Raw genomic sequence first — 27,879 nt, forward strand, 5'->3', positions numbered from 1 at the left:
AACATCACAAATATCATCGGGGTCTGCAGACCAAAGACTAATGCCGACTGGGAACGTCTGGACCTCAAACCTGGTCCATGATCAGGTCCTTGTGATATCGTGGATGGGGGGGTCAGGAGTCCGTCTGAATATTGCTGCAGCAGAGGGGGTTGGGGGCTGGTGGTTAGGGTGAGGTGGTGAGGGAGGAGGGGGGGGGGGGGGGAGTGTTTTGTCCCTCTTTCAGTGACAGCAGTCCAATAATCTATTCATGGGGCTCCTCGAGGGAAAAGAGCCCAGCTGCTCTAATTTGAGAATAAAGAGGAGGCCACCTTTGTTCTGTCGCTCAGGCTCTATTTCATGAAGAAACATCAACCACCTCGACCGCCTCCCCCTCCTCCCATCAGCCCCTTCCACGCCCTCCCCCTTCCTCCCATCACTCCCACGACTGCCTCCTTTCATTCCTCCACTCCCCACGTTTTGGCACATTTAAATATTTTGCTCTAGATTTACACAATCTTTTGTTAGAATCTCATGTTTATATTATACGGTGTACATTTTTGTCCATGGTGAATATATTTTATATGTATATCTGTATGTATGTATTCATATTTTTTGGTATCATCATCCACACATTTGGTGATCTCACCTTTTCATCTTCTCAAATAAATGTGTAAAAAAATGAAATATGAAATAAAATATTTGAAAAATATCAATAATCTGTTTATGTTTGAGTCTCTTGCTTTGACTTCAACAAAGTGATGACGTTTGCACCAAAACATTTTGAGCAATTTTTGCGTTTTTTTGTTTTTGAATACCTGAATCTTATTCTGCTGCTGCTCAACAAAATATTCATAATAATATAAGGATTATATGTTAAAAGGAACTGCTGTAGAAGTAAAATAAATAAATAAAAGAACGTTTAAAACCAAAACGAGAAGCCTAAAAAGTCAAAATAAATTTAATACAAATGAAATGTTAAAACAAAAACAAAGTTTGTAAAAGTGTGTTCATGGAACTAACGTTAAGTTGATGATGATGATGATTGTGGTCGTGATGAATGTGATGGTGGTGGTGACATCATCAGGTGCCTAATTTGACTAACTGCAGGAATCTGTGGAAGACTTGTTACACTACTGAGGGCTTTTATTTTGAAACCTGTTCACTTTACCCCGGGCATTACAACAAGGACCGCCATTCATCTGTTTCATACATTTATTGTTGTGGTTTGTGAAAGTTCCAAAATATTCAATTTTTAAAGAATATTTTGCACTCAAGATAATGTGTTGTTGTGCACAAATTATTATATACTGTTGGCTAAGTCATTATTAAGAAGCCCTGAAGTCTGAAAGATGTTTTTACATTTACTATTGTAATTTTCTTCTATATAAAAAGTATTATCTTCCAGGACTTCAAAGCTCTATTCATTTTGGATTTTGTGCATTGAATTAAAAGAAAATATTTGGGTTTCAGTGTAATTTTTGAAGTCACTTGAGAGCCACCGTACAGGTAGCAGCATCACAACAAAATGACTGAGAGAGTTACAGAAAAGGAGAGAAATGAGTGCAGTATTTCAATAATACCTTAAACAGTCATCTTCAGCGGGACCTTACTGTAATCATCGTTCAGACGTTAAACTCCTCTCATGTCAGATTTGGGGATTTTTTTGCCTTCCGTGTGTGAAGGCACTTCTCCACGTCCGTGTGAACCGACTGTAAACAAACCGCTTCTCATTAATACGCATGAGTGGGCGTGGTCTGCAATCAGCCCCCGCCTCGTGTCGGTGGATATTACCCAGCCTCCTCCGGTGTCTACCAAAGTGCTGTCCGCGCTTCGGCTGCAGTCAGTCGGATGGTGTCGCAACCTGCGGTCGGTCGGAGCTGTGATAGAAGAAAAGCAGGACAATAGCAGACAAAAGGTTCCCGTTCAGGAAGCACGCAGAACGGATCTTTTTTTTTTTCCTGTCAGGACTTTGTGGAGGTCTTTCCTGGAGGAAAAGCTGTGCATGTCCCATCCGGAGGGATAAACACCCGGAGCGGAGGGTCGCACCGACTACCCCTGAGCCCCCGACAGCCGTTTGGCAGCAGCTAACCGCCGGCATGACCCTCACACTGAGCTCCGTCCTCCTCCCCGCTGCCGTCAGCCTGCAGCTCCTGCTGCTCTCTGCCCGCGTACAGGTACACCAGACTCCCGCTGATATTTGTGTTGTTTAAGGAGCAAACCTGTCTCTTCTGGAGAAAATGATGGTGATTTATCGTCTGACGTCTTTATGAATCAGAAGTTACTTTCCACAAAGTTTGACAAAAGTTTTGTCAAGTAAAAGTGAGCTGAAACCTTTAATTTTCAACTTTTGATAAACCTACTTTCTCAAGTTGTTCCTATTGGTCTTATGATGAAATGCGTCACTTTTAAGAGACGGAACAGCTGAATTAAGTTCTTTAAATGTTAAGGAGTAAAGTGACAAATCATCATTTTTGAGAACTTTCTTTGGATTTCCACAATGTCAAAGTTGAGGAGTGATGATGTCATTTTGCACAAAACACGCATTGTTAATTAACCTAAATAATATTTAAAAAAAACATTAAGTCACTTAAATGTGAGTTGTGCTTGAAAAAGTGACTTTAAGGTTAAATATATTGATGTTTATTTAACATCAATATATTTAATATATTGATGTTCCACAGTCTGCTCTGACATCGGGGGTTTACATTTGTTATTAGGGAACTTAAAGGATCATTGCTTCATATTTACAGCTGTGTGCAATAATACGTATTTGTTTAATAAGACTTTTGCTCCATAAGGATATAAATTCGGTGGGATTTCGGTCACCTTTGGATCACATGGACTGTGTTTTGACAAACTGTCGACTGAAAGCAATCTTTGGACTTGCATTGGCAATGTATGTGTTTTATCAGAATCATTCTTTTGCTTCTCTCATCAGTCTTCAACGCGAGCTGTGAGTGTACGAGATCCTGCACGGAGCTCTGAAGTCGTAAAGTAAAAGAATCAGAGCTCAGTGTTTCCTGCTGAACCCTGTGACACCACACTAACCCAAGGACAGCGTGCTCCCACTCTTCTCTTGGTTTTCTAAAGTTAAACGGTCTCCTCGTCGGTTTATATTTGATCTTTGCACATTTAAAGGATGAAACATGTAGCTGTCGTTGGAAGGTTGTCAAGAAAAAGCATCCAGGTTGAGATCTATGATACGACAGAGAAAAGCAGCAAATCTTCACTTTGAAGACGCTGCAGTCAGAAAACTTTTGACGCTTTGCTTTATAACAGATTGTTGCTGAGAAACGTCCTGTCAATCACCTTATTAATGAATCGGTTGATAGTTTCATCTTCATGCCTGCTTTCTTTACAGATTCATGTTGTTTTGTCCAAACTTTGTTGAAACTTACACGACTTTATTTTAACATTTAGTTGAGATCGTAAAGTTTCCAACTAAGAGGTCGTATGGCTGAAATGAAATCCACTGATTTTTCGCGTGACGTTTAGTTTACTTGTCATGTTGAGCAGCGCTCGGGCCTATCTTAACAGTTTTATGTCTGGAGGAGTTTTATCAGGTGTGACAAAATCTCCCCTGATGATGTCACAGTGATGTCATCTGGGTCGCATCACCTCGGGCTTCAAGACAACAAATCTACCACAGTTTGAAAAGCATGGAGGTTCACCAGGGAGGGGAAGTCTTAACAATTGATGCGGTTGAGTTGCATTATGGGAAATGAAGGATCTAGTGAGGATATCTTGAAAGCTGCCGCTTCGACTTTGACCGTTCTTTTTGTGTCTTGCAAGTATGTTTGCTCTTAATCACTGCTTCAGGAGGGATTAATAAAACAATCCCAGGTCAAGGTGTTAAATGCTCTTAGAGTTCCATCATCAAATGTTGCATTTTGAACACATCTGCAGAGTAGGCGTCTTCACAGGTCCAAAGTTTTAGACTTAATCAGGAACTTGCCTGAACCTGATGTGTGCACGAATTCAACGGGGGCCCCGAGGACAGTCAAAACCCAGTTCTGATAATTAGACCCGAAAATCTGGTCGAGAGAACACTATTTTTCGTGTTAGACACACAGACCTGATTTGACCCAACTTGGTCCCGGGTGGGGTCCTGGTCTCGGATCCAAGAGGACCTGTAAAGACCTCCACAGCAGAGTCTTGTTGGCGGTGAATCTCGCTTGTCTTCATTTCTTCCTCTACCTGCCGTGAGCTCACCTGTCGACCCTCTCTGCAGGTTTCTTCGGCCTCGGGACACTTTGAGCTCCAGATCTTGTCGATGCAGAACGTGAACGGGCAGCTGCAGACCGGCGCCTGCTGTGACGCACCCCGGGACGCCCCGGATCGGCGGTGCACGGTGGACGAATGCGACACCTACTTCCGGGTGTGCCTGAAGGAGTACCAGCTGAAGGTGTCCTCGGCCGGGCCCTGCAGCTTCGGCACCGCCTCCACGCCCGTGCTCGGTGGGAATACCTTTTCTTTACGCAACGCCAAGAGCGACAGCGCCAGGATCATGCTGCCGTTCAGCTTCGCGTGGCCGGTGAGTTCAAAAGTTCTACAGTTTGTCTCATTGATGTCGTGTTTTTGTGTCTGAGGAGGTTTTTTTTTGGTTGTGTTCGAGTTTGTGTTGCTTCTTCAGCCAGATGTTCAGCTCTTCTGACCAGAACTGAACCAACACTAGGATGTGGTCTGGTGTTCTCAGACAGGGGATGTTGTCTGTTTCCGGTGTTCATTCAGTCTCTTGATGTACTTGTCTCCTCATTAGTAAAACAGAACTGTAACTTTAGATATTTTAACTTCAGCTGACGGGACTGGTTTCAAACGATGCGCTTTATAGTTGACAGTTTTGTTCCATGGATTCAGGATGAACAGTTTTCACTTTATTTCTCCCCCAAAAAGTTATCTCTCGAATATACAATGCAACACTATCACGATACAAGACAGATGGCAGACAGGGAGGAAGAGAAATATGTTACTTTAATTTACTTACCGATCTGGCGTTCCCAGTAATCCAGCCACATCACTATCCATTCATGTAATAAAACCGCACACTTTATTTCAGGCTCTCTAATAGTGTTTGCTGGTTAAGTCATAAATCTGCCGGGTTGGACTGATAGACTTATGAGCTCCTCCAGAGTTTTTTTTCTTTTCTATCAACTGTTTGTTTTTCCCGGTGGGAGCGAAGCAGCAGATCTGGAGCTGGTGGGCTTCTCGCTCTGATCGTCTTCAGGGTTGATCTGGTTTGAGTCCAGATCCCTGTGATGCTCAGCAGACACTGGCTGAGGTTTCATGTGCTCGTCGGCGGCTGCTACCGGCGGGCCGAGGCCCCCGGGTGTTTGTTCTTTCTCTCTTTCGTGCGTTGTTGTGGTAGTTATCTCCCCTGACCTCTCAGCGGGGGGAAATAAAGGGCCGTTGTTGCCGGCTCTGCTCGGCTGGCTGCAGGACATTCCTGCTGTTGACCCGGGTAACTGGCATGTTGAATGAAGCCGTCGTGGTCGTCTGTGCAGGATGAGGTTTTTTTGTTGTTGCCTTTTTGTTTTTCAATCTAAACTGGCAGGACCGACCCCAAACAGCTTCTCTGTGTGCGTCAGTCGTGTTTATTGGAGCTGTGATGTGTAAAGTCGTGCCAAACCTGCAGCATTTCACCTGAGACCCCACCGTTGGTTCATCCACCCTCCTCCTCTCTTTCTTTTTTTTTTTATCTCTCACAGCACTTGTGTTTTTTAAAATCCTTTCCCTCCCGCTGTGTTGTATTTTTCCACCTTTTTGTTTCGGTGTCTCATCCTCTCTGATGCGTTTTTCCATCTTTATCCCTTTTCTTTCTTTCTGTGCTTTTTTCTTCGGTTTAAATGAGCAGAGGACTATGGGAACAATGGGCACGGCCGTAGCCGGGCTGCAGCCGGGGCTTATGGGACAATGCCGGGAGCAGAGGGGTTGGGATTGGGGGCGGCTGGTGGAACAATATATCCACCGTCAGTGAGTAGATGGTGGAGGAAAACCTCAACCAGAGAAAAGTTTGTGGTGCAACTCGTGTTGACCCACGGGGAGTTGAAGCAACACCTCCTGACGCCAATACATAAGCTCTTTAAATTCTTCATTTCAATCCACCAGTGGCTTTACAGTTTATGCAAGATTCAATCCTAACACTGTAAAGTGTGTCCTGAGAGTGGCACTAGGGGAAACTTCATGGGGTCATGCTAATCTAAAGGAGTATATCCTCTGAGGAGCAGGACGGATGGAGATCAAGACATTTCTGATCTTTTTGATTTTGTGCACAAGCTGATACAGAGGATGTGACATGTTACCTTTTGCCCTGACGATGGCGCTAGAGGAAAGGTCATGAGGTCACCAAAATGACCGGGCTTCATCCTCTGGGGACGATGAATATTCACAGCAAGTTTCAGGATAATCTGACCAGAAGGTGGTGAGATATTTGTGCTCTGACTCAGTTCACTGGTAGTTAATCCTGCCGGGGTTTGTGTTGGAACAAATGATGTTGTCTTCACCAGACCACCCCGAAAACACACACACACACGCGCACACACACACAGAAACCAGTCATCCATGCAGGGCTGATCTGGATGGATGACTGGTTGCCCAACAGTCTGAATGTTTTTGTCTGTTAAACTGAAAACAGATGATCTGCTATGAATTATCATCAGATTAAGTCATAAACCTAATTTAAAATAATATATACACATTGTTTTACAGATCAGCTACTGAGTAAAAAGATAAACGGAGATTTTTAATTTCTCATTTTGTCTTTTGACACCTTTTATCAACATTTAGAGGTTGGCCTTTTGGTTTCATCTTAAAAGGCCAACCCAAAAGGTGACAGCAGCCACCTGATAGGCTGTCCTCTTCTGTCCTGTTGTTGTTCTTGTAACGGACACAATTAAGTATGATTTTTACAAAGACATTTTTTGAAGACATTTTTTGAATGTGCCAGGCTCAGAGGAGTCCAGATGTGGCTCCACGAGTCGACCAAACATGGAAATTTCTCATGAGTCCCACTGCTGACAGACGCTGGAAGCGTCCAGTCACTCCTTGATCTTTTTCTTATCCCTTCCTTCCTTCCTTCCTTCCTTCCCACCCTCACTTTCTTTTCCTCTGTCCCAGTCGTTCCCATATGACATCAAACCATCAAACTCATTACAGCTAATCAGCTGTCCCAAAAACTACAATCCACCGGCTAATCTGCATCATCACACAGCGAGGATGTACCTTTGTCAACAGTACATTACTTGTTTTAACAAGCAAATAAGAAGCCAATGATAGTGAATAATTAGAGTATTAGTGAAGAGTAAACATTACCCTTAATTACCCTGTGAATCACCTACGCTAATCGCTAGCATATACATGTCCCAGTCTTGCACGTAAACTCAACTTTACAAATGTTTGTAAGAGTTTAACACTGTATTCTGTCACCATAACGGCCCCTTGACAGTACACTGACCCAACCATAATCATAACAGTCAGCTAGGGATTAGCATTAGCCTTTAGGATGAGTTAATTTAAAAGGTAACCGCTCTCATGAATGGAAATTTTGAAAATGTGCTTTTTTTTTTTTTTTTTTTTTATAATGAACATGGGAGAAGTTTGCCTTTCTGTCAGGAATCTCCTTAGGTTTAGGCAACAAACCTGCTTGGTTAGGTTTAGGAAATATCATGGTTTGGGTTAAGAAACCCTTTTTTGGCTAAATAACTATGACGGTAAACTTCTCCCATGTGCCTCTGTAGCATGGAATTAGCAACTAGCTAGTTAAGTAGCCAGCTGCTAAATTGGTCAAATTCAAACAACTTAATGTTTTATCCACATACTCTTGTCACAGCGTTTCTAGATAATTACCAGTCAATTAATAGTAATTAACACGGATTGCAGCTTCTCTATTGTGAAGTTTTCTGCTTTATTTATGTTTTACACCGGCGGCAACCTCCGGTTCTGCCGAGTGAAGCCGATGAGGAAGTGCCTTAAAACTTGCATTCTCTCTACTGACCAGCAGGGGGCAAAAAGATGTCTGGTTGTATAGAAGTCTATGAGAAAATGACTCTACTTCTCTCTTGATTTATTCCCTCAGTAAACATTGTAAACATGAGTTTATGGTCTCAACCTCTAGTTTCAAGTCTTCTTCAATACAGCATGATGTTCATTTAGTAAATTATGATCCATTTAGAGTCAAATAGACCATAAAGAGTATGCTTTAGGGCGGGGCTTACTGGGATTGACAGGTCGCTGCCACTACCAGAGACGTATACGGCATCTTTACGTCATCATCCGCATTCCAAATATGGTCACTTCTGTTCATTGGATGTAAAAAAAACATGGCGACGGCGAAATCGTCCACAAACCAATGGGTTTAATATTTAAAATTTAATATCCTGTTAAACTGAATGTTTTTATTGTTCTAGACTGTTGTTTGGACAAAAACAACTCCACTTGAAGATGTCCCCTATGGGCTCTAGGAAAGTGTAGAGGATGGATATCAGGTGTAAGAGATTTTCTGACACTAATTGTTAGTTGCAGCTTCAACATCCCCTCAGGGATTCTGACTGTGAGAACCAGCGAGGCCCGACCTGCATCTTCTTCTCACCGTGTTGCCGGTCGGCATGGACGAGGCCGCCAAACAAAACGTAAACGGAGGAAGATCTTTTTGTTTCGCTGAGTGAGTTCAGAGCTCTCCTCCTCCTCCCTGCCCAGGACCTGCCTCCACATGTCACCTGGCTCTGCCTGCTAACAAACTATTTTCCCACACTGAGCCCGTAGCCAGAGAAAGCAGTTCCACCTCCTCAATCAAACAATCACAGAGAGAGGGGGAGTGATGGGAAATCCCCAACGGCCTGCTGCTAGATGTTTTGGCAGGAAGTAAGCGGAACCTGTTGGCAGGTAACCCGGCTGTCGGGTTCTTGTCCCTGCTCTCATCTAGAAATCGAATTAGCTGCTATAATGTTTTTAGGTGCCACCCACTGTGTTTGGTGGGCAACGCGCTTCACTTTTCCTGCAGGGTCAGGAGGCATCGGCCCCAACGCCCAGATCCTGTTTCAGCCAGAGGGGTGACGCAAGGATGTTGCAAGAGCTGCTCAGAGGGTTTTCAGTCACAGCTTCGGCACATTAGCTCGGTTCTGCATTAGCGACAGTTATGTGGCGTCGGGATAAACGGCTCTGTGGTTCACCGGAGACGTGACGCTCTGTGTGGAACCGTTGACGAGCAATCAGGAATTTATTTTACGCAATAAGATTTCCTTGATTCTGCTTTTAGATTGTGGTTTTAGATTCTTGTCGGTAAGAAAAGAAAATATGTTGACTCTGGCAGCTTTATTTTCAGCTGCCAGTCAGTAACTTGTCGTAAAATGATGAGGTATTCTGTGATACGTTTTGGTGGAAGTTAGGAAAACTTCAAATATGTATGTTGACATGCTCAAGCTGAATTGTTGTCTGAGTTTGACTTACTTGCATATTTTGATTCTGGTCTTTAACTGGAGAAATCCAACTCATTGTATTCTCATACCTGCTGCAGAAAATGCTGAGTCACACTTTAGCCCTGCTTGCATTCGTAACTATCAAAGTAGACGGAAGCCCAGCAGGTCAAAATTACGACAAAAGTCTACTCGGGGCCCAATGGCATCACAAAATTTGACAGTGGCCAAATCTTTCCGGACCGTTTACAAAACGCCATTGGGCACAAAAGACTGTTTCCCATAGACTTGCATTGGGAAAGAGATGTCTGTAACTCAGTGACTGATTTTTATTTATTTATTTTTTTAATTTTATTTATTTTTTTATTTTTTATTTTTAGGTAAACGAGGCTGAACTGGGGGGCGGGGTTAAAGGAAACGCCAGTGCACATGCTCTACGGGTCCATGGATGCGGAAGACCTGCTTAATTTTATACTCTGAAGTCAACTTTTTTTTTTTTTTTTTTTCTTCATGTGCTCCAGAGCAACTTTCATAGGAATGAAAGCTCACTTTCAGTTTGACCTCCAGACAAAGTGGTTTATGATGATCTGGATAACAGTTGGTTTGTGTCTGACCGCTAGTGTTTCAGACCCACCAGACTTTTTTAGAGTGATGTTTCAAGATCTCAGATAAGAATGTTATTGTTATTGATAGAAACAATTAAAAAAACTACTTAAGATTAAAGTTGTGGATTTATCCTTTAACAAAGTACAATATATTCAGTCGGGACGCGTGGAACTTGCTCACCATGTGTGGGGAAACACTGTTTTGTGTGGCGTGACTCGTGCTGTAGAAACATGCAAGACATGAACAAATCCCCCGTGTTTGGTTTGTTATGGCTCATTATGGTCCAATAATCCTGTCAGCTGCTCTGAGGCGCTCGATAACCTGACATCACAGCCCGAGCTAACCGCTAATCTGTAAACGACATGGACCGACTGTGGTTTCCTGCAGTGTTGGTGGGAGAGAGTTTATCTAGCTGCTGTGGATCTACGCCAACATGCGCATGGTTTGACGAGTGTGGACAGGATGATGTGGGACCACCGAGGTTGAAGTTCAGGCACATTTAAAGCACGTTTATTTTGTATCAGAGGGTCAGATTTAACATCAATGAGGCAACAAACCAGGAACCCATCAAGTCACCAGGTTTCTGGTGTTTCCAGTGTTTGGCGGTCGGGTGCTGAGCTCTCTCTTCACACGGGATTGATATTAGCAGGTCACTGATATGTAGTGACTGTGATTTTGTTCCAGCTTTTAGAGGAAAAGAGAAAACAGCCTGGAACAAACGGGCATACTGGAGTTTATGTAATTTGTTGGTACAAGTTTCCATTTTCACCGTAGTTTTAACAGAAGATTCATTTGAAGCGTCTACCCTGTTTTAACACACAGCCATGACACTATGTTCATTTTCCTAACCTGCACCTAAATCTAACATTCAAACCAGGTCTTTACCCCCAAACAACATGTTTGGGGGTAATGAGGAAGAAATGAGGACCAGGCAAAATGGTCCTCGCTCTCCAGCGTTAAAACTCCAGAAGGTCTTGTAAAGGAGCCCACAAACACACACTCTTCAGTCTTTGTGGTTCCCTGCTCTTATTTTAGTGTCTTGTTGACATCAAGCTCCAAATTTGGATGGTGTGAATGTTGGAGAGAGAGAGAGAGACCTCCAAGCCTTAAACCACAATAACACACACACACACACACTCTGGCAGGCTCTGGTACGTCTGTCATTCGATAGCGGTGAGAGCGACAGTGGCCTTAAGAGAGACAAAGGGTTTCAAAGTGGAGCTGAAATAATGGGACACACACACACACACACACACACACACACACACACTGTATCTCTATTTAGAGGCTTCAGGGTGTTTCAGTGACTCCTGTGAATTTTGTTTGCAGTGTTTCTCATTGAAGTCTTCATTTGATCTGTCGATGCTCCTTAAAGTTGAGACGCCCAACGTTGATTCTCCAGAGACCGATCTTTATCTGTTCCTATTCTCACTAAATGTGCTTGTCTGCATCTGCACGAGATGTTGTGTGAATGTTGCATTTACATTATTTGTACATTTTTAATTTCCCCTGTTTGTCTATTTTATTCCAGAATCTTAATAACAGTGAGATGTTTTTACAATTAATATGTGCACTTACAGAAATTGTATAAAGTGCACATTTCCCACCATAAATTCTAAGTGTAGCACATTTGTTTACTATTGGGATTTATGATGTAACTCAAATTCCATCAAATTAAATTTTTTTTGACTATAAGCCATTTAGGAGATCAGTACCAATATCCAGCTTTACTGTTTTCTGCTGGTGTTGGACATATTTCATCCTTTCATGGCATTACACTGTTTAAGTATCTAAAATGTCCAATTTATAAAAACAAACAGACGCTGATTGTTGTTGTCACTTGATATATTGTTTCATTGATTAGTTCTGAACGTTTCCATTGATTCTTTTCCTCTCTGTCTTTGTGTGCAGAGGTCGTACACGTTGATCGTGGAAGCCTTGGACTTCAACAACGACTCGTCCTCCGGCAGTGAGTATCTTCATCGCCTCTCTTCATCTTCTCCTCTTACTGACATGAACACGACCTTTTGACCTGAGAGCTCAGTGCTGCACAGGCCTCCAATCCATAAAGACGCCACGTCTGTGTGAAAACTAACCGACTGCGAATCTGCTTCAGTTTCTTTATTCAAAATGCTTGAAGAAACTCTAGGAAAGTCCAAATGTAGATTTGATATTGGATGGCGACTTAATATCATCTATGAAATTACAGGCAAGATTTTAATATTCTATTGTTTTTTTTACATCCCGTTTCATTTGTTTCCAGGATGTCACAACCCTCTCTCTCTCTCTCTCCTTATTACACGTCTGCCTTTCACTGTCGACTGTTCAGCAAACACGAAAAAGCCAAAGAAAGACGTTTTTAAAAAGAAAGAAATATGAATATTTGTGTGCGAGTTAAATTGTTTGCAAAAATCTTTTTCTGAGCTCAAAATGTTTTATCATTCACTCTGAATTATGACAAAAATATACATGTCAACAAACTTGTCAGTTCATGTTCAATTAAATACGAGACACAGACGACATTAGATGACATAAAGACATTGTCCAGGCTCGTCCTTTCACAACCCGTTTTTCAACCCCTTGCAGACTTCTGGAGTTCCCTCTCTTGTTTATTGCAGCGCTAACCCCCCCCCTCCCCCCCTCCCCTCTTACTACAGCAGCTTGTGGAGGTGTTTACATGCCCTGGATGACTCCCATTCAGGAAACTGGTTGTAAAGAGTGTGTGCGGAGAGAGCGAAGCTGGCAACTTTAGTTTGAGCGTCTGTTTATCACCCAGCGGTCAGCGAGGCGGTCGGAGCGAGAGTGTTGGCTCGGTGCTGTATTTGGCGTCCCTCAGGGAGCCATTATAGGCCCGGTGTGAAGTCGGCTGACCTCAGCCCAGGTGGGCTTCACTGCAGCCAGTTTTTACTCCAAAAGTGGAACCAGAAATGAGCAGTCTGTTGGTATCTATCGGTTTGTTTTTACTTGACTATTAGGGCTGGGAAATATATTAATATTCATCAACATCTTGACGTGAGACTTGATATCGTCTTGGATTTTTGACATCGTAATACGAGTGTTGTCTCTTCCTGGTTTAGAAAGGTCACATTACAGTCAACTGATGTAATCTTCTGAACTGTTCTATTAGTGCCCTTTACCCGCTTAGTCTTTATATCCTCACTACTGAGGATTATGTAATAACAATCCCATTGTGTACACAATACCGTGGCAATTTTGATATCAAGGTATTTGCTCAGGAATACTGTGTTATTTGATTTTCGCCCAGCCGCAGATACTATGATACACTGATGTTGTTTTTTTGTTCAGAAACCTTCAGCAGGCAAACACAACTGAAACTGCTGTCAAGCCAAATGAGGACAGAACAAATATTGACCCTCTCAGTTTAGCATCAACAAGCTAAGTGCCTCCGACACGTGGTCTTTAGTGGACACCTGCATCGTTCTGTTACTGTGCAGCAGGAACCCTCTGTGCACTACCTGCTCCGACACAGTTAGTGAACATAGTGAAGCATTTAGCAGCTAAAGAGACTCATATTAACCCGAGGAGTTGGTGGAGACCAAAAGCTCAACAAATCTACAATTAAAACGTCTTTCAGTGGCATCATCGCTCTACTACCGTCTGTTTATTCATTTAACCTTCACCGTTTGAATCTCTTCTACAAAGGGGTCCTGGTCAAGATGGCAGCGTAAAAGTACCACATAAAAATAATACAATAACGAGAGACTTAAAAAAAAGCATAGAGCACACATCAAAAAGACAACAGACGGAAAACAAACCAGCAGATTGCTTGAATCAAAGATTTAATTTCATTCAGTATTGGGACAAGTATATTTCTAAAATCTTGCATGCTTATAAAATAATCTAGTTTAAGTCGCCTCTGTAGCTCACACACAAAAAGGTTGAAGTCAGTATATACATGCTTCAGTAACAAAGAAGGAAGTAAACCCAAACTCATCAAGAGGTTTTTCTTCGGGCCAGTTTTCGGAGTTGTAGCTCTCAGGCGAGCGTTTGCTCGACAGCTCGGCCGGTATTCAGCGCTGAAGTGCCAGGTTTGAATATTTGCTCAAATGTTCTGGACGGAGCGGATCCAGCCTCTTTCGAGGGTACCTATTTTTCAAATCTGCTACCCCCGTGCCATTTTCATCACCACTTTTTTTTTTTTTTTTTTTTTTTTTGCCCCAATATATTCCCCATCGTGATGTGAAGTGTCACAGTTTGCTTCCAGGCCGATGGTGTTACCTGCTCCGAGGTTTCTGGAGTCTCGTTTCAGCTCTTTGAGTCCAGTCGCCCGTCGTTTAAACAGACGCAGTCACCTCGGCCCGACCACACTTTCCACCCCGCTGGTGAAATACCACAGAGCAGCTCAGCATTTTCAAACTCTCTGGAATATTACAGCAGCCCGCCTCCTTCTGCAGCTACAACTACCGCTGTCCTCACGAACGCTCCAGCAGAGTACTGTTACTGTACTGTGTTTGTCCAGCTGCTGAGGACGAGGCTCAAAGACTAATCACCTATAATCATGAGGCGATTCATCGTTTGTTCAATCAAGTGTCAATATTTGCTGATCTTCGTCTTCTATGTAATAAACTGACTCTTAAGTTAACAAGCCGTTTGAAAATGTCACTTTAGGCTATTTGAAATTATTATGAACATTTTATTTTGTGTATTTCCATCGTTACCTAAAAAGAGTACATCCTTTACTACTTTATCTTTGAATAAAGCAGAGTCATAGTGTCCACGTCCACTTCTTATAGACAGTCTCGTGTGCATCTCTCAGTGTTTCCTGTCTGACTGATCTAAACCGTTGTGTCTACAGGCGCTGGCGGGGCGACGATTGAGAAGGCCGTCCACTCGGGGATGATCAACCCGAGCCGGCAGTGGCAGAGCCTGAAGCACAACGGCCCCGTGGCCCAGTTCCACTTCCAGGTCCGCCTCAGCTGCGACGAGCACTACTACGGCTTCGGCTGCAACAAGTTCTGCCGCTCGCGAGACGACTTCTTCGGCCACTATGAGTGCGACCACAACGGCAACAAGACGTGCCTGGAGGGCTGGTCCGGTCCGGACTGCAACACAGGTGAGTTGGGAACTCTACTGTTCTAGCCCATTTCATATAACGTTGTTATAAATCATGTCGGAGCAGTTTTTAATTGATTCTCCTGACTTCCAGGCAGAGATTTGTTTCCTGCATTTATATTAAAATACACTTTCAATGTCATATCAAAACTATGATGAGATGATGCTTCACAGTTGACGTCTAGCCACTTTAACTGCGGCGTCAAAGGTACTTTACTGTAGCAATGCAGCCGGGACGCTTCTCTGCTGGTGCGTTCAAGTGCTTGTGGAAAACTAGAGACAGCCGTGACCCGCATTTTGCCCACATTTTTCCTTTCCGTCCTTCTACAGCGATGTGCAGACAGGGCTGCAGCACAGAACACGGATCCTGTAAAGTTCCTGGAGAGTGCAAGTGAGAACCAGCACACACACACACACAACATGAGCACCGTGGATTTTCTGTCTTCTTGTCTGTATTTGATAGTGACCGTAGAGACGGAGACATGTAACATAGGAGGGACAGGGAGGTATGACATGAGACAAAAGTCCTCAACTGGAATCGAATTAAGCTCTTGCAGCTTCCCAGCAACTGATTCAGGAGTTGATTTTACTTTATTTCATTCATGTTGTATATTTTTTTTTATTTTAAGGGGAGACACATGGTTTTTAATGCCTCTGGTCAATTTTGAGATTCTGCTTCTATAACATGTCTTCTTTCACACCAGTGAAAAGAAACCTCCAAAATACACATTTAGGTGTTTATTTTACTACTTTGTCTATCTGTTTAAAAGTTAGTTAGATAATGTCTAATTTGCATATTTAAACTTAAAATGTCAAAAGACGTGTAATACAAAAAATAATTGTCTTGATGTACGGTAAGTAATCAATTGGGGAAGTTTCATGGTTATAGCAATTGATTCTTTTTTTAGTTTTTCCTATTTGCCTGTAGTGATTCCAAAATGTATGTAATTTTACAATACATGTATTAGGTCACAATTAACAACATTTTTCATAGTATTCTGTCTTTTTTTTTTAATCTAATAATTGCAACTGTGTCTGTGTCTGTGTCTCTCAGGTGTCTGTATGGCTGGCAGGGGGAGTATTGTGATCACTGCATCCCTCATCCCGGCTGTGTTTACGGCAGCTGTGTGGAGCCCTGGCAGTGTCTCTGTGACACCAACTATGGAGGACAGCTGTGTGACAAAGGTGCACGCACGTGTTATTAGAGAACTGTCTCCATCAGCTTTAAGTGTTTTCTCACACACTCTGTTCTTTCCCCTGAGGGGTTTTCTTTGCATATTAGAAGGAACATGAGTATCTTCCGCCGACTTGAACACACAGATAAAAGTACATTTTATTTTGTGAACCTCTGCAGCTAATTATCCAGAGAATTAAATATGAATGTCGCAACTTTACGCTGCAGATCTGAACACGTGTGCGACGCTGCAGCCGTGTCTGAACGGAGGAACCTGCAGCAACACGGGACCAGACAAATACCACTGCTCCTGTCCCGATGGCTTCTCGGGGGTCAACTGTCAAAGAGGTGAGGGGAGTCCGTGGTTCAATTCCCCCTGCCAGCAGCAAGGCACTATGAAGACTTTTCAACCCTTCCTGTGAAGTGTTATCAGAACTTCATGTTTACTATCAACAGGATTAAAATGACGTGGTGTCTCTGATTATCTGTCTTTTTGGATTTATGTCCATAAATACAGTTCGATTTTAAATCGGCTATATTTAATTATTCTATTCTATATTTATGTTTCTTGATTTTTGCTACACTATATATTACTCGTATGCACATTGAGTCCAAATAACGTGAGTAAATAAAAGTAGTGAAAACAGAATCCTTCATTTGTGGCTGTTTTTATTTGAGCTCTGATCTGACTGAAAACATGTATCCGTCTGTCTCAGTGGACCACGCCTGTCTGTCCAGCCCCTGTCTGAGTGGAGGAAGCTGTGTGGAAACCAGTCAGGGTTTCGAGTGCCGCTGTGCCCCCGGGTGGACCGGACCCTCCTGCTCCAACAGTAAGCCCCGCTGAAACCTTCATCATTTATCAGATCCTCTTTGAAACCTCCGGTGCAGCTTCATGAACTGCTTTTGGACTTTCTCTCCGTCTCAGATGTGGACGAGTGTCTGCTGAACCCCTGCAGTCATGGAGGAACCTGTCAGGACCTGGTGAACGGTTTCAAGTGTACCTGTCCGCCTCAGTGGACCGGAAAGACCTGCCTCATCGGTGGGTCCTCCTCTAACTCCAGAACCAGAACTGTTGCTGTGCTCTTTTTTCAAATTTGTGCTGGAGGTTTGAGGCTGTTTAGGAAAACTTTGTTTAAGTTATGATTCATCTCTTCCATTCGTGGGGATCAGTTTTTCCTCGGGGTGTTTTCAGTCCGTCAGGTCGGAGCGCCATCCTTCAGCTCCTCTCACTGAGAACCAGGATGATCTCAGGGAGGAATAGTTGTGGTTTGGAGGATTAGCGCTACGGATCGCCCCACCGCAGCGCTAATCCTCCGCCGACCAGCAGCCACATGCTCCTCAACCTTTAACTGTGGCTAGTTAGTTTGTCTGCCAGCCCTCGATTTTGAAGTCCACTGCTGAATGATTTTAGACGCTTCCACTGCTTTCAGACCGTCCTCCTGCTGACCGACTTGAAGGCCAGACTCAAAGCACCCTTTAACACCGTTTGTTCCATCTGTTCCTGTTCCTCCTCCCGACCTTTGACATCTGCTTCCTCTGTTGTTCATTGACTTGTTAAACAATGAAAGCTAATGAAGCGGCATTTTAAGCTAAAATAACTTTTACTGAAAAAGAAGCCGCTGTGACATTTACAGGATAGGCCAATTGTTAAAATAATATTACAAATGATAACAATAATAAAAGCAATTAACTTTATTTATACAGCAATTTTCAAAAACAAAGGTTACAAAGTGCTTTTTTGAAATAGTTTAAAACTTTTACAACATTGAGCAAAGAAGCAACATATAAAAGAAATCATCTGTAAACTCCTGCTTTCTCCCTCTAACCTGTTCATTCTGTTGTTTGTTTCGTTTCAGATGCCAACGAGTGCGATGACGACCCCTGCGCCAACGCCAACTCCTGCCGAAATCTGATTGGAGGATACTTCTGCGAGTGCGTCCCAGGTTGGACGGGCCAGAACTGTGACACCAGTGAGTAAGACGCGACAACAATCATATGTGTAGTGAGGAGCAGATGGGACGAGGCAGTCGTGATGCCAGAACAGTCAACCGGCAGCAGCAATAACAATAATCTTTATTTGTTTAGAAGCTTTTGTTTTGAAACTCAGTTTGATCAACTGTCACATGAGGCTGCAATGTTAAATAATAGACTGTTTTAGCAAAACAATCATCCTCGAAACTTCGTCATTCACTTACAGTTTAGCTTTAAATTCCTAAACAAACAGCTTATCCGCAGGAAAACTGTTTTGTGTGTATGCTTTTTATAAAATCTCATTTAAAAACTTGATTGTCTTTTTTTTTTTTTTTTTCTGCAGATATCAATGACTGTCGAGATCAGTGTCAGAACGGAGCGACATGCAAGGTGAGCGTCAGAGGATTCACACGCTTCCTAGTTGGAGAACACACACACACACACACACCAACCACAGCTATAAACAGCAAATATGCTGAGCCATGCATGCAGGACAGAGACACGACTGTGTATTTGTGCTTGTGTGTCCATGACAACAGCAGATCAGATTTCTCCAAACGTTTTCATTTCCCAACAGAAGATAAACAGTCTGTCCTCGTTCTTTTCAAATGCTGATTGCTCCTTTTTTTCTTTCTGCCATTCTTCATCACACAATGGTTTATTGTTTACTGATGGGAGCCAGATTACATTAGCAGCATTATCTGACAGTGTGCATGGTCAGCATACACAGCCCAGTTTGATTTACAGTATTTATGGTTCAGTGTTTTTGGGTGAAACAGAATCTTAAATACAAACTATTACTGAGTACGAGTGTAAATATGTGTGCGCAGATTTTAAAACTTTAAACACTCATTTGGTTAAAAAGTAGTTCTGTAGTATTCTGACCTCCCTGAACATGCTGCTTAGTTTGGCTAAGAGCTAGAAGCTAATGCATACAGTGTGAATTGTGCCATATAGTTTGTAGTAATAATAATAACTAAATTAAAGGTGCTATATAAATAGAGTTCACAAAGTGCTTTGACAGTCAAAGCAGCGAAAACAAGACGATAATAACAGAAAGCTCGTAGTAAGCTAGCAAGTCAACTATGTGGAAAGTGAAAATTTGAGCTGACAATGTGGGCTGTGTGTAAACTTAGAGCTTAACATGAACAACTAATTTATAAAAGATGTTATACAATTAAAAATGAATGCACATACACAAATTAAAACTCCTCAATTAGCAAACTCAATCACACATTCCTCACGGTACAGTAACAGCTAGCTAGCTAAAACTAGCAAAAGGTGTTAACAAGACTAAATACTGAAATATAAGAATTACGAAATATAGTCACTAAAAACTGGTGTGTGATTTGGAAATATAAATATATATTAATATAACAGAACGTTTCTCCTTCAGGACCTGGTGAACGGTTATAAGTGTGTGTGCGCTCTGGGTTTCGCCGGCGAACGCTGCGAGAAAGACGTGGACGAGTGCGCCAGCGGGCCGTGCCTCAACGGCGGCCGATGCCACGACGCAGTTAACGGCTTCCACTGCCTGTGTCCACCCGGCTTCTCTGGAAGTTGCTGTCAGGTGAGCTAAGATGCGGTTAATGGAAACGGGAAGCAGGACGTTTATTTCTGCAAACACACCTGGTTTGTTTAAATATTTTTTTATCTAAAACAGTAGTAATACGCCGTATTATTATTATCCAACTATACATCCACTAACATATAATAATCTTTAATTATCTAGTCTTTAATCAAGAACTCTAAAAAATATAATTTGAATCCATCAGGACCAGTATTTGCCTGTGTATTTGTGTTAGTTTCTGCTGTGACCTGATTTTAAACTCTACATTGTTCTTTTATGTGGCTCAGCTGGTCCTCTTCCTTTTCATTTCCTCTATTCAATTCGATTTATATTCAATATTGTAATTATAGATAATTGCTGTAACTTTACACCACGGCTTTGTCTGGCTGGTTAACACTCTGAACAGCTGAAAAGAGTCCAAAGTATGCCTGACACACATGCTGTTTTCTTGATATACTCGACTTATAAATACTGCTTTTAATTAGGAGATGCCATAAATAACAAGTGACATAATTCTAACTTGGCTCTTAAAGAGGGAACACAAGAAAATACTGTGTACAGTGCTGTTATTGTATAATATGAATGTATTAGCTATTGAACAAATTATTATTGTTGTGAAATGCCGAGCGTCGTTTTTTCCCAGCTGGAGGCTGAATTGTTCTCTCTGTCCACAGCTGGATATCGATTACTGCCTCCACAGTCCGTGTCAAAACGGCGGCCAGTGTTTCAACCTCGCGGCGGAATACTTCTGTAAATGTCCCGACGACTTCGAGGGCAAGAACTGCTCTCACCTGAAGGACCACTGCCGCACGACGCCCTGCAAAGGTTCACGTCCACCCCACGTTCTCTCGTTATCCGTGCCCGGTTTTGTTGTCTGCGTACATTTCCTCAAATTCTTTACTTGAGTACAATTCTCAGCTACTTGTACTTTACGTCAGTGTTTGCATATTCTGCTACTTTCTACTCCACTACATTTATTTGATAACTTAAGAGACATTGCAGACTCGGATTATTAACGCAAAATATAATTAACAAACAAATGATGACGTATTATTATAGATTAAGATAAAACTTTATTGATCAATGGGGGGGAAATTCACAAGCTTCCCAGCAGATTGATCTGACCAGCTGAAGCAAGATTCTCCAGTACGTTAATGGTTGCAGCCAAAAAGCAGTCCGGGTTGCTTCCGAGCTTAAATTAAAATTAGTCTTGAAGAAACGCTAGAGCATGAAGTCAAACAGAAAATACAGAAAAGTTTTAGAAGTTGTAGTTTTCAAACAAACAGGATGTAACGTGTAGATTTTGTTAGACAGAGCCAGGCTAGCTGTTTCCCAATGTTTCTACTAAGCTAAGCTAACTGGCTGCTGGTTTTAGTCTAATATTTACCGTACAAATATGGAGTAGAGTTAATCTGAACATCCAGATGTGGTGAGAAAGTAAATTGGCATATGTCTCGTTCTCACACAGTGATTGATAGCTGCACGGTGGCGGTGGCGTCCAATAGCACACCGGGCGGGGTGCGTTTGATTTCGTCCAACGTGTGTGGCCCCCACGGGCGGTGTCGCAGCCACGCCGGCGGACAGTTCAGCTGCGAGTGTGAGGAGGGATTCACCGGGACATACTGCCACGAGAGTGAGTACATAAATGATTATTATGCATTTTTAATAATCTCTCGAGCAATATCTTTTTTTTTTTTTTTTTTTCTTTTTTTTTTTTTTTTCCAATTAGATGTTTTTTTATTAACTTCAGGGTTCTATAAAAACTAAATTGATGATTAAAAAAAAAAAAAAGAAATGTAATACATTATTGTTTCTCTTCCCTCTTCCTGTCAGACATAAATGACTGTGAGAGCGCCCCCTGTCTGAATGGAGGAACCTGTATCGATAAAGTCAGTCAGTATCAGTGTATCTGCGCTGACGGCTGGGACGGACCTACCTGCCAGAACAGTGAGTCCTCCTCTTCCTCCCTGTAGCAGGAAGAGGCGGCGTTGAGCGGCCATATTGGATGTGTTCCGATGTTTTTGTTATTTGTCGCGCAGACATCGACGACTGCAGCTCCGCTCCTTGTCGGAACCGCGGCGTCTGTCGAGACCTGGTCAACGATTTCTACTGCGAGTGTAGCAACGGCTGGAAGGGGAAGACCTGCCACTCAAGTGAGAAAACATAAAACTGCCGTGTGAATGCTGGCCCTCCAGTTGTTCCAGATGTTAGTTCAAATTTCTGACTCGCTGTTTTTATTCCCAGGGGAGAGTCAGTGCGACGAGGCGACCTGTAACAACGGAGGAACCTGCTATGACGAAGGAGACTCCTTCAAGTGTCTGTGTGCTGCTGGCTGGGAGGGCGCCACCTGTAACATCGGTCAGCAATGACATGACGCAGTTTTGTTCTTTTTTTTTTTTTTTTAAGAGTTCATGTTTCGGCGAAAAACGTCTAACTGTCTTTGTGTCTACAGTGAAGAACAGCAGCTGTCTGCCGAGTCCCTGCGAGAATGGAGGAACCTGTGTGGTGGGCGGAGACTCTTTCAGCTGCATCTGTAAGGAGGGCTGGGAGGGCGCCACCTGCAGCCACAGTGAGTCACTGCACATCCACTGCTCTAGTCCGCATAATGTAAATCAAGGGTCTAATTTTAAGGGTTCACATTCCGTGTGAAGACATGATTTGTGAGTGTCATGTTATACGCTGCATGTGATGCATTTCATATTGAAATCGTGGACCTTTTCGTTTTAAGAGGACGGCGTGTTAATGTGCTAACATTTAGCATGTTAAAATGCTAACCATATGCATGTTAATTAGATTCAGCATGTCACAAATGTTAGCGTTAACATGCTAAATGTCTACGTTTTAAAATGAAGTATGTGCACAAAAAAATATTAGAAAGGTATGTACAAATATGTGCAACATATTGAAACAAACTATTATTTTAAGTCTTTAAATAGCTGCGAGGCTGATGGGACATTAGTTTCATGTTGTTGACAAAACCAGACGTGTAGCTTTTAGAAAAGGATCCATCCTCTGGCGACCATGAATCTCTATTTCTAAACTTTAATTGCAATCCGTACAATAGATGTTAATAGTAAGTGTTGCCTCGTCAGAGCTACGCTGCTAATGTGACTCAAGATATTTCATTTCATAGTCCAGAGTCGGACTGGAGAGATTTAAACGCGTGTGATGTGACGAACACGGTGAGTGAAGATTTTCTTTCTTTATTTTCCAGATGCCAACGACTGCAGTCCTAATCCCTGGTGAGTTCAACACACTGATGTACATATTACATTTAATATATACGTCACGATATCCTTCTTTTACTACTTTCTTTTATATTCTATACTAGGACATTTTATGACTTTTTTTTATGGCGTATTATGCTGTGACATTTTGTACAACATAGAATTCTATGGATTTTTAATGATTTTTTTTTTTTTACAACATTTTTATGACAAAATGTTTGTCAAAAAAGTATAGTATGTTGAAATATGTCATAACACAGTATGCCATATTAAATCATAAAAATGTCATAGTATATTGTAAAAAGTGTAAATAAATTCGGTACGAGGGCTCCAGCTCAGTTAGCCCAGGGTTGTTTATTTATTTACCCCCCCCCCCCCTTAATAAACCCATCTCTGTCCTGCAGTTACAACAGTGGTACCTGTGTCGATGGAGACAACTGGTATCGATGTGAATGCGCTGCGGGGTTCGCCGGCCCAGACTGCAGGATCAGTGAGTGTTGACCTTGAACCTTCTCTCTCCATCTCTCCCTCCACTCATCTGCTGATCTTTTATTATTCCCATTCTGTCTTTTCATTTAGCTCTCGGACGAGACAGAGAAATGTAATTCATATTTCAGTGGGCAGTAAATAACAACTTGTCACTCGTCTCTTTTAGATATCAATGAGTGCCAGTCGTCTCCCTGCTCCTTCGGCTCCACCTGTGTGGATGAAATCAACACTTTCCGTTGCATCTGTCCAGCAGGGAGAACCGGCCCTCGCTGCCAAGAAGGTAAAACCTGCAGACAGTTTAAGTACTTTATACCGTTTGTATACCTAGTACTGTAACAACAGACGTTATCTTCACCATCATGTGAATCTTAAAGCAGATGTAAATCGCTGTTACTGATGAACTCCTCTGATGTCGGAACACCTGTGCACTGAGACGTGTCAGTCAGAGTTGATGCTGACGGTAAACTTTGTGCTGCAGCGTCGGGGAGGCCCTGTGTGGTCGGAAGGCTGCTGGCTCTGGACGGAAGCAGATGGGACGAAGGCTGCAACAAGTGCCGCTGTCACAACGGGAGGATCGTCTGCTCGAAGGTAAAACCTTTTTTTTTACTACTTTTACAATCAACACTTGAAATGATGAAGGCACTTTGCAAATCACAAGGTAGTAAAAAATGTAAACCGTACTTTGGTGTTTCATTTTTACCTCTTTACTTAAGATTTCATTAAATTTTTCTTTAAAATGTTTTTAAAGATTTTAGTACTCAATTGTACACTAAATCTATAGTTGGAAGATTTTTTTGCAGTGCATTGATAGTTATTATAATATTGTTTCCAAGCCGTACCCAGTTTTATTTAGTTGTTTAGCAAAAGCATGCTAAATGTAAACAACACATTTATGAGTTAAGTTTGAACTACTTTAACACAACTATACAGTGTGAACAACATGATGCATCTGAAGATAGTAGTGATGTTATTGGCTTAATGGATGGAGGCAAAGAACAAACAGTCAAATTGACTTAAAGTGTCAACAGTCGTCATTATGCAGGATTGGTAGAGGCGGATCTATTGTAAACACTGTTCTGTAGTTGTTGGTTTGTGATGATGATGATGAACAGACAATGTATTGTGTATTAGGCGGAGTGCATGAGCCCAGCCCACCGGGCCCCGCCCACAGCCAGGTGTCACTCAGAGAGCAGCTGCGCCAACGTCACCTTTACCTTCAACAAGGACATCACGGCAATGGTCAGTTTGGTTTTCCTCCTTCCAAACACAAAACGATTTGGTTCCATTAGTAGAAACTGTGTCCTCGGGGTGTTTTCATATCGGGTACAATTGCGCCACACCTTCATGCTGTGGACGCTGATGGATTTCCTCTGGTGTGGTGTTACAGGGTGTGACGGTGGAGCAGGTCTGTCGTGAGCTCAAGAGCCTCTACGTCGTCAAGAATCTGTCCTCCGACTCCTCCGTCTCCATGAGCTGCGAACCGTCGCTCAGCACCAACAAGGAGATCCACGTAGCCATCGTGAGTCACGTGTGGTCTGAAAAAAGTTGTTGGAAACGTAGAACAAAACTCTGTAGTGTAAAGATTTTAAAGCAGCCATCAGCTGATGGGATCAGGTAATAAGTTCCTACCACTTCCAGTAGATCAAGCTCACCTTTAGCAAAAGTCTGGGATTATAAAATGGAAAAGAAGTCAGAATTCGGAGATAAGAGCACAACACTGTCGCTAAAAGCTTAAGATTTGTTAAACTGTTTCAAATAAAATGCATCCAGTGTGCCAGATTGTTTTTTTTGGAATGGAAAAGCTTTCATGACTTATTGTGTTGCATGAATCGGTGATTAGAGGGTACCAACGCAAGCATTTATTTAGACTGAAATGTCACAGATAAACCATAACGGGAGTTTTTCCTGCTGATTATTTCAGTCGACGGAGGACCAGAGGACGGGTCTGACCTTCGTCAAGGAAATCACAGACAGGATCATGGATCTGGTCAGCAAGAAGAGCGCCAACAGCACCGTCATCAGCGCCATCGCAGAGGTCCGGATCCAGAGGAGGCAGAGCCACAACCCCAACGGTGAGCCAACGTTTTACAACTCTCTTGTGCATTTGAGCGTGAAACGTCATTCTCGACTTTGGGAATTGTAGTTTGACAAAATAAGGAGCACTCACTGGCTTTTTTTTTTTTTTTTTTTTTTTTTTTTGTTGGACGCCAAATACGATTCTTGAACGGTTTGAATCTCGCTCTATCTATCAAAGTTCCACACTTATGCTAAGCACATGTGATGTGGTTGATGGCACTGGAAAAAGTCTGGTCTATTTAATTGGTCAAACTGCATCTGCGTGTTTTCGGTCGGAATGAATGATGTTAAGTGCAGTTTATTTTGACTAAAAAGGGATAGAGGCTAGACATACGTATTTCTGTACTAGACGCACAGTGATGAAACCGATATCCATCTTTTTATCTGACGTTGGCTAAAGCGGCAAAAAAATTCCCAAAAAGTCAGACTGTTACTTTACACTTAAAGTGACTTAAAGATTTATATTCTTTTGTTGAGTTTTTAGTCCGTTGTGTGAGTTGTTCGCTGACCTCCGTTCCTTTATTCGTCCAGCAGACCACCTCGTGCCCCTTCTGGTTTCCGCTGTGGTTGTTGTCTGGGCGTTGGCGATCGTCTTGATGTTGCTGTGGTTCGTGAGGAGGCGAAGGAAGCGGAGCGCCCACGCCGGGGTCAGCACCCAGACGGCAGCGGCGGCGTCGTCTTCTTTGGCACATGTTGCAGAGGACAACAACGCCCTCCACAACAGTGTCAACGCCGCCCGCGAGCAGCTCAACCGCATCAAGAACCCCATCGTGAAAAACACACCGAACCAGCAGCAGCACCACCTGCTGCTCCATCACCACCTCTGCGATGACAAGAACGCCGTCAATGCCAAGATCAGGAAGTCTGACACTGGAAGCCAATCGGAGGAGGACGAGATGGACAAGAGGCTGCAGAAGGCGAGGTTCCCTCGGGCAACGCCAGCATACTCGCTGGTGGACTGGGGGGAACGCCCCCCCCACCATACGACAGGCAAACCCCCACACTGGACTAGCAAACGGGACAACAGGCAGCTGCAGTCACAGAGCGTAAACAGGATGGAGTATATTGTATAACCAACGGGGGTCCACAGAGATCCGACACACCGACTTTTGGTTATTTCTCTTTTTTTGGTGTTCTTCTTCTTTTGTTTGAAAATGGACTTTTGGCGTTTTAATTTTTTGACGTTTAATTTTTTGACGTTTAATTTATGCCGCTGGCCCGATCGGCCCACTGCGGTTGGCTGGATCTCCGATTTTGTGGACGTCTTCGTTAAGGACAGAAATTGGACGTGCAGGGGCGGTTCGTTTCTAAAAAGACCGACGTGCACAAAAAGTATCTTTGATTGAAGAATGAGTTTTGTATTTGAATGTGCTGTTCGCCTTGTTGCACCCGACCAATGTGGGAGAAAAATATATTTATTTTGCTTTTTTTTGGGGGGGGGATTTGAGTCAATATGAAGAATTGTCCACGTAGAATGTTTCTGTATAGATATGTAAATATTTTTTTTATTAATCATTGTGTATATTTGATTTATTAACTTAATCGTCAAGAGCCTTAAGATATTCCTTTTGTTTAATTTATGAGTATTGTTCTGAGTCAAAGGTTTGTAAGCTTACAATTTCTTGATGGATTTTTTTTTTTATAGATTTTTAACGCCAAAAGTGCTCTTGAAGAATAGTTAAATTTTTTTTTTTGCCTTTTGGATTTGGGCATTTTTGTGCCTCAACTAAATGTTTTGTACATTGTCTGTTGGATGTGATCTGTTGGTATGTTTGCCATGATGTTCTGTTGAGAGTTCAACATGTCAGTGGGGGGGTGGGGTCTTTTTACACAAACTAACATGGTGGCAGACATTTTGCTTTTGCTACTGAAAAGAAATTCTTCATGGGATGCAGCTTCTTTCTTTTCTTTTTTGGTATTTGTACATTTTGTACAGTGTAAAAAAACAAAAATGAAGAACAGAATTTGGGTCGTGTTTTCGTGTTTAACAATCTGACCGATCAAACCTGCGTAATTAAAGGAGCCCTGTGGAGTTTTCTTGTAAAGTGAAAACTTGAAGTCTCCTCCACAGGGAACCTTTTTAAGAAGTACCTGAAGAGCGTTCAATGAGAACATTGTGACATGTTGCCTGTCGGTGATTGTGATTGGAAGACAAAGTCGGGCTGTGAAACAGTTTGATTTCAGTCGTCGGCCTCTTTACTTTATGATGGAAGAATAAATAAAATGTGTTTCACGTATATGTCACTTAAGTGTTTTTTTTTTTTTTTTTGGACCTTGAGAAATAAAAATCAGTTTGTTACTGGTAAC

General features: G+C 42.5%; 1 protein-coding gene across 2 annotated transcripts; it reads left to right on the forward strand.

Annotated features, from left to right (window-relative positions):
* Nucleotides 1–1,809: 1,809 nt before the first annotated feature.
* On the forward strand, nucleotides 1,810–27,828 carry LOC116392139 (protein jagged-1a-like). 2 transcript variants are annotated; one of them, XM_031863324.1, is made up of 26 exons: nucleotides 1,810–2,153; nucleotides 4,211–4,513; nucleotides 11,904–11,961; nucleotides 14,809–15,066; nucleotides 15,396–15,456; nucleotides 16,120–16,250; nucleotides 16,468–16,587; nucleotides 16,956–17,069; nucleotides 17,165–17,278; nucleotides 18,096–18,209; nucleotides 18,554–18,600; nucleotides 19,607–19,780; nucleotides 20,455–20,605; nucleotides 21,249–21,413; nucleotides 21,614–21,727; nucleotides 21,820–21,933; nucleotides 22,025–22,138; nucleotides 22,233–22,349; nucleotides 22,995–23,022; nucleotides 23,412–23,497; nucleotides 23,663–23,776; nucleotides 23,975–24,084; nucleotides 24,628–24,735; nucleotides 24,884–25,015; nucleotides 25,418–25,568; nucleotides 26,104–27,828. In XM_031863324.1, the coding sequence occupies exons 1-26, from the start codon at nucleotides 2,076–2,078 to the stop codon at nucleotides 26,643–26,645; spliced, it is 3,618 nt and encodes a 1,205-aa protein (XP_031719184.1). In that variant the 5' UTR covers nucleotides 1,810–2,075; the 3' UTR covers nucleotides 26,646–27,828. The 2 variants fall into 2 exon arrangements, with proteins under 2 accessions (XP_031719184.1, XP_031719185.1); XM_031863325.1 differs by having other exon boundaries at nucleotides 26,107–27,828.
* The last annotated feature ends 51 nt before the right edge of the window (nucleotides 27,829–27,879 follow it).

This window comes from Anarrhichthys ocellatus, unplaced genomic scaffold, assembly GCF_004355925.1.
Source record: "Anarrhichthys ocellatus isolate YVR2014 unplaced genomic scaffold, GSC_Weel_1.0 scaffold28, whole genome shotgun sequence".
Classification (NCBI taxonomy): Eukaryota; Metazoa; Chordata; class Actinopteri; order Perciformes; family Anarhichadidae; genus Anarrhichthys; species Anarrhichthys ocellatus.